General features: G+C 38.2%; 1 protein-coding gene across 1 annotated transcript; it reads right to left on the reverse strand.

Annotated features, from left to right (window-relative positions):
- Positions 1-469: 469 nt before the first annotated feature.
- On the reverse strand, positions 470-6,302 carry LOC137733817 (Zn-dependent exopeptidases superfamily protein). Its single transcript, XM_068473012.2, has 13 exons — positions 5,723-6,302; positions 5,346-5,584; positions 4,900-5,056; positions 4,682-4,759; positions 3,995-4,063; positions 3,766-3,885; positions 3,311-3,472; positions 2,598-3,120; positions 2,333-2,489; positions 1,975-2,084; positions 1,705-1,817; positions 1,118-1,475; positions 470-943 (listed from the first exon to the last, which is right to left on the reverse strand). The coding sequence occupies exons 1-13, from the start codon at positions 6,041-6,043 to the stop codon at positions 615-617; spliced, it is 2,736 nt and encodes a 911-aa protein (XP_068329113.2). The 5' UTR covers positions 6,044-6,302; the 3' UTR covers positions 470-614.
- Between the last annotated feature and the right edge of the window lie 918 nt (positions 6,303-7,220).

Genomic DNA, 7,220 nt, shown 5'->3' on the forward strand with positions numbered 1-7,220 from the left:
TTGGGGACCGTGCCGTTTCTCTCATTTCACTTCGGGTAAAAGTAAAACCCATGTTTTTTTTTACTTTGTTGGAGTAAATCACTAAATGACCATGATTTTTTTGGTGCAAGTTAAGCCTGTAAACGGTAAAGATTATGACGTTTTTTCACATGCAAATCTTGTTTGTGAATGTATACAGATGATGTCTGCAGAATAGCCAGAGGTTTTAATGGCAGTTGGACACTATTTCGGCTATGGAACGAGATAATGTATCAATACTATCGTCATCAAGAATATGTAACGACGTATTATCAAAATACATTTTCGATAGTATCGATGAATGTATATCCTTTAATAAAGAATTAGCATCTCTGTATATAGGATTTCTACTGGACAATTCGACTTTAGGGCTTCAGGTAGAGCAACCTGTCACTATAAACACAATTTTATTTGACAATATCTTAATACAAAACTTAATAACACTTGCAAATGATAATGGTAATGCTATATTAAAACCCATATATCCTTGGACAAACCAATTTGTGTGTCTGCTTACATATAATTCATTTTCTTTTCTTCAATCTGAAATTTCCTATGTTATTGCAAGTAAAACGTATAAATTAAACTCGAAGCACCTAAAAATTAACAGGAAGATTGCTCAAAAATGCAAGGGCGTGGGGGGACGTCGACTTGCCAAACAGAGAACACCAAGAAGGAAGCTTCGAAAGAACTCTTTCGACTTTAGGAGTCACTATGTCCATATCAGTTCTTAACTTTAGAAGGGGAGCGTGCTCGTCTCTCTTCCCTTCAACATCGTGAGCCAGCCGGGTAGAGTTTTGAGACCAGAAGAGTGCTAGATCGAACCTTGTTGGTGCATTTTGTCCTCCGGAATACTGGATAACGTGCCATCCATCTACGCTACTCATGTCACCCAAAGAAGCCAATTCCTCCGAGCTTCCTGCAACTGAGGTTAAAAGCTCGTGAGAGAAAGCTAAAAACAACATAAGGGGATAAAGCTAAGTGACTAAGTCCATGTATACGTGGTACAAACTGAACTTTTTAGCATAGCACTTCATTTACAATCACAAGTACGGAAATAGCGAGGTCAAATAATGCACATGGTTAAAGTTTAGTTTACCTTTGAATGTGAAATCTTCTATGTCACCAGCATTGATAGCAAGCGTCCAGCGTGTTGAACCTTTTGTATCAAGTAGTACTCGTGTTGTTCTTTCATTACCATGAGTATCGCTACCAACGTTCATTGTGGGTATATCTGATTTGCTCCATCCACTGTCACTGTCATCATAAGTCCAACAACTGTACTTGGCTGAAAAGGTTACAAGATCAACAGCTTTGTCTCTACCACATCTGAAACCTTCATTAATTTGCTCAGCCTCCTCTGTCAGCTTTCCAGGAGTGAAAGAAAACAAAGACACATATGATCTAGGATCTTGGTTTCCATCAACGCTTCCTGTCGTATCTACAACATGCACAACCTGAAAAACCATAAAAGTATTTGTAAACATGCATACATCTAGACATTCTATGTTAACAGGACAGATAAAGTATTCCTAGTTAGTGATATTTCAATAACATAATGGATTATGCACAGAAAAAACAGCTTTATGAGCAAAATACAATGTAAAAAGTTTCATTGGTAACCTTACAAAATTAGGAATTAAGAGGTAAGGACACTCTAAGAGGTAGGTGCTAACAGAAACTTACATTTACAGCTCTGGATGTGTCTGCGGTAAATGGTGGAACGATACCCAACAATACAACAGCAAGTGAGAGGCCGAACAGCATGCAAGTTGAAAGGACAATCGATCTCTTGGCACCTATAGAGCAATTGTGATGAATCATCCAAGTTAGTTTAAAGATAAAACAAGGCAGTGAAGTTCTCTCCATAAAAATTAATATGACATCGATGGCACCATACACTTGAGAACTCAACACCACCTTAAAAAATCCAACTGCTTTGAGATAAACAAAAACCTGAAAGATGAATATATGACAGGAGATACACCAAAGTCAGGCACACAACAATAGCAACAAAAACAGCAAGTATAACATTCGCTAGCCACTCGGGGGTGCCACCTGGGTTCCTGTAAGAAAATACAAGGCAAGGTAAACAGTTATTTTCCAAATTTTTGGAGAATTAACAAAAAGATTAAATTTTGAAAGTTTTCATGGACAGATCACAATGAGGAAATTGAAAATTGAGGACAGTAGCTTGCTGAATGGGCAAATAGCTACAAAAAACAATTTACACAAACAGACCATGGACTCTTGTTCTGCAGGATTTTGTAAAGTAATTCATTATAAAGCCATACAAATAAATAAGTTGTATTACCTGTCAAGTCGAACCACAGTCCCAATTACCATTCCAGCCAGCCGAATAAATCCGCCGGAAGAAATTACTATTGGTACAGCTAATCCTATCAGCAGGGTTGCAAGTCTGAGTGGCTTGGGGAATCGAGCTGGGGTTAGAGTCGCTTCAAGAAAGCCATCTGAACAGAAGTATTTAAAATTAGTTGAAAGCAAATCCTATAACCTCGTCAAAAACATGGTTAAATCAAACATAGGTCCAGCAAAGGTGGTCGTAAATATAAACTCACATGCGAATGCTGGGGGGACCAACCAAGCAAGAGCCAAATAAGTTGATCCAATTTTGTAATAGGTTCCCAAAATGAGGAGAATGAGCCACTGAAGAGATCCAGATTTGTAGAGCCATCTTTCAGCCTCTAATTTAACCAAACCAGCTTGTATATCAGGTGAGAGTTGTTTTTTCTTGGCGTATACTTTTGACAAATATGTATGCAGACCAAGATAACCCAGATATTGACCACTTAACGCCCCAATAAGAGCAGGTGCGCCAAATAACCCGATTACTAGCCATGGGTTTGCAACATATGGCACTGGTGAAGAAGATATTAGTGATATAATGAAGGCAGGAAGAAGAGCGAAACTTATTGCGAATATCCACATTAATATGATACTCAAACATGACAAGGCCAATGAAATTGCAGCCGGATAACCACCCATAAGCAATGATGTAGTCCATATCAGAAGTGATTGCGCTATCACTGAATTATGAAGCATATTTGCAAAGCGTTGACGATACACGATCATATACGACCCCTACAATTTCCACAACGGTTAGAACCACATTGCAAACCTGGACTATCAAGGCAACTGAACACTACAGGTTTAAAATCCAAAACCATCTCGGAAAAGAAACAAAGAAAAAGATGTAACGAAGAAATCCAAAGGGTGGAGTGTCAAGAATCAAAGCATGAAAAATGATAAAGTTTCTGCAGTTATAATATACCAATATGTCAAAATATATGGCAGCAGTCTCGCCCTTATTCTCTTCTACCACTGCACTGGCTTTTGGAAGATGAGAGGAAGCAGCAATCTTTAGCAGAAAAGCAAGCATATTTTCTCCAAGATGCTGAAGAGATCCTAATGTATGAAGCTCGATTTTGTCATTCTGCATGATAAGAAAAATTTAGATCATAAACAACAATCAACATGGAGAACCAACTTAAGTCCCAGTGCCCTTCCCCATCTGGCAGGTCTGTTAGTTTGTATACTCTTGGTTAACATTCATAATTACATAGGTGGAAGCACATTAAAACCATTCCTATCTCCACAAGCCAATAAAGTTACATGCATACGCAAAGGCTAAGCACTAATTAACCCCTCCTGTAAATCTCACACCTATGCTCCGAATAGATTTTAGAACTATATCCCAAAAAAGGGGCAAAAGAGAAGAAAAAAAACCTTTGTATGGTATACTGCAGTGTTATCTGTGTACGCGAAGTCGAGCCCTGGAAGGCCCGCAACCTCCTTATATACTTGGAAATCTGTTGCAGATTTTATGGCTCCAGAAGAAAATATATCCTGCAGCATTAAAATCATTAAGACTTAAAAGCACTTTTCCCAAGTGAATACACATGAAAAGTATCAAAGAGAAAAAGGAGAAAAAAATTCTCAAAAAAGAATTACAAACCTGTCCTATAATTTGGCCAGACGGGTATTTTGCTACCGAGGCAAAATTCTCAATAGACCAAGCATCAGCCTATCAGATGAAGAAATATTCATAAGGGAAAAAGTAAGCTTAAACAGGATTTTATATGTACGATCTCACTTAAAAAAGTATAAAAATAAGAATAAAAGATTTACAGTAACCAGATTGCATCAGCAATTTAGAGCATCTTAAGGTAGAGTAAGCTATAAACTCCAAGTTTTAGGACAACAAAGAATGGACAACCATAAGTGAACTATCTGCTCAATTCCAGACCGTGATGATGCACAAGCACTTTGAAGTTAGATGCAGCCTGTCATGGGTACCCGCGATTGTGTTACAATGGTCCATATCAGGGCACTTGGCGACATTGATAGAGGGAATAAATTACAAGTTCCCTGTTTTCTTCATTTTGGTTCTCCAGATGTTGGTCTTTAACACAGTGATAAAATACATATATAGCAATGTTATGACACTAGAAAGATTTGGTAAGTTCAGCATGTCCCACACTTTCTGGAACTACATAAATTTGACTTGACACACCTGCTTGACACAGCTTATACAGAGGTCATTTAGCTAGACTCTACAGTACCAAGAGCATATAGTCATGACTCATATCTCATAAGCCATGTAAAATTGTAAAAGCAAGTGAATTATCATTACAAACCTGACCTGAAATATGCCAGACTTCCCTCCAATACCCATAGCCTCCAAATCAACAGCCAGACGAATAGTTGTACTCCACGGATGCTGCACCAAAAAAGTCAGAAACAAATGTAAGACAGAAGTTCTATAAACAACAATCTTTAAGAACAGAGCAGAGAGAGAGAGAGAGAGAGAGAGAGAGAGAGAGAGAGAGAGAGAGAGAGAGAGAGAGAGTCCACGTTAACCTGAGTTATAAAGCTATGAGCACCATTTAGACCCTCCTCCTCCCCAGTATTAAACAAAAATATAACAGCATGCTTAAATCCATGAGCCCACTGGGAAACCCCACGAGCAAGTTCCAACATGACGGCTACACACGAACTGCAATCTCCAGCCCCTCCCCTGAAATGCGTCAAAAAATTTCCTTCAAGTATCAAACAAAGCCTATACAACTTGTAAGAGTGATAGTTCAAATGACATGCCATCAAATTCAGCTACTGAAGGTGTGTGTCAAAACCCGTAATTGTTCAAACTTACATCGCATATTAAATTGAAAATCCAAAAACAATATAGCTTCTATTCGCACAATTCACCAACATGGATACTTCAGCTAGCAACAAATATGATCACCTTGACAAACGAAACTGAAAAAGGCAATAAAATTGAGATTATATAAGCTGAAGAGACATACGTTGAGAAGACGGTGTCGATGTGGGAAGAGACCAGAATCGCATTATCCACTGATTCAGGCGCATACTTTGGCAAAACTCTTACAACAATATGATTTAGATCCGCATATACAAGTGTTCTTCCCTTGAACAGGCCACCAACCATTCGATTTGCTCCCGATTCGACATGGAACGAGTCCACTTCAACATCAACCTCCCAGTGAGCAGTTTTCTTGATCTTCTCAGCTTCTGCCAAAACATACTGTGGGGGTGAAAACCCATGTTAATAAAACCCAAAGATTGCTTCTTTCACAAGAATTTAAGAAATCCAAGATTGCTTTTTCTATAAGAATTAAAAAGAATTGGGGATACGGGATTCGATGAATCAATAAGTGAGAACCTGGAGAGCTAGGTTGAGAGCATTGGAGCCGACAGAGTGAGGGCCCAATTGGGTCAAGGCCTCGACGTGTTTGAGAGCTGAAAACTCAGAGAAGCCGCGCTTTCCGGCCTGGTCCGCCGTGAGCGGCTCGGGCAAGCTCTCAAACTGGTATTGGTAAACTCCATAAGAACAGTATCCGATGGCCAGGAACAAGGTGAGCCAAACGAATGGTGACCGCCGAGGCCTCTGCTGTCCGACCCATGAAGTGGAAACTGGTTCTGCTCCGGTGGGTGATGGATTGGCGGTGGCGGGTGCCGGAGTCTGCTGGGGCCTCCGTCGCATTGCGAAGTGTCGTCGGAGAAAGTAGGAAAAACTGTGATTGGATATTGGTTGCAGTCTGAATAAATCTAAAAAGTCAGACCATCGTGGCTTTTGCTTTATCAACACTTGTAAGTGGACTGAGATTTCGATTTCATAATTCGGTTACGATGCCTACACTTTTAACCGTTAAATTTTATTTTTGTATTTTTATCAAAGATTTAGAAAATTTAGAGTATCTGATGCTCTGGAACACCGGATAAATCCTATATGATGTAAATTTGATGATAGTAATTCAATTAGAATTGCTCTTATGGTGCTCATTTTGAGGACATGTGTGTTCGTTCTTCATATGAGTCATCAAATTAATCTTATTGTAGATTAAGGGGGTGTAGTCAATTGGGAATTTAAGAGATTTTATTGGATTTTTATGGAGTTTAACTGATTTGTAGAGATTTCAATTAAAATTTTAATTCAATACCCTCGAAATCTCATGGGGAGAGGTGAAATTTGTGGATGCTTAAAATACACTACAAAATCTCTCCAATTCCCTCTAATTCCTCAACTTTTCCAAATTCTTTAAATTAAAATTCTAATTTAATACACCTGGAATGTTATAAACTTCTTTAAAATTCTAATTGAATACACTCAGATTTCTAAGGATTTAATAAATTATTTTAAAATCCTAATTGAATACACATTGAATTTCAGAGAATCATTTAAAATCCTGATTGAATACCCCTAGATTCATTAAAAGAATTAAAATCCCTCAAAATCCCAATTGAATACACCCTCTAAGCTATTAACTTAAATAATCCACCAAAACATAATAATTCTGCAAAGGGATTGAATTAAAATAAAATTATTGCGTGAAACCTTTCGTCTTCTTCCCCTACTGTGTCTCTCCTCCACATCCCCTTCCTCTCTTCACTGTTGCTAGAAAATTTCATATGACAAGAGTTCACTCGTTCAAGAAGAAAGGGATCCATTTTTGAAACCACACGATCTGTCACATCCCATCACATCCCGAGTTCTGATTGAATACCCCTAGATTCATTAAAAGAATTAAAATCCCTCAAAATCCCAATTGAATACACCCTCTAAGCTATTAACTTAAATAATCCACCAAAACATAATAATTCTGCAAAGGGATTGAATTAAAATAAAATTATTGCGTGAAACCTTTCGTCTTCTTCCCCTA

This window comes from Pyrus communis, chromosome 7 (genome assembly GCF_041283825.1).
Source record: "Pyrus communis isolate YQ-2024b chromosome 7, ASM4128382v1, whole genome shotgun sequence".
Taxonomy (NCBI): domain Eukaryota; kingdom Viridiplantae; phylum Streptophyta; class Magnoliopsida; order Rosales; family Rosaceae; genus Pyrus; species Pyrus communis.

What these genes read in the sequence shown, in the direction of transcription:
- LOC137733817 (XM_068473012.2), bottom strand. Translation starts at nt 6,043, where the DNA reads ATGCGACGGAGGCCCCAGCAGACTCCGGCACCCGCCACCGCCAATCCA. An exon ending in CTCTCAACCTAGCTCTCCAG is followed by an intron (nt 5,585 to 5,722) that starts GTTCTCACTTAT and finishes TCACCCCCACAG; the next exon opens with TATGTTTTGGCAGAAGCTGA. An exon ending in ATCGACACCGTCTTCTCAAC is followed by an intron (nt 5,057 to 5,345) that starts GTATGTCTCTTC and finishes GACGCATTTCAG; the next exon opens with GGGAGGGGCTGGAGATTGCA.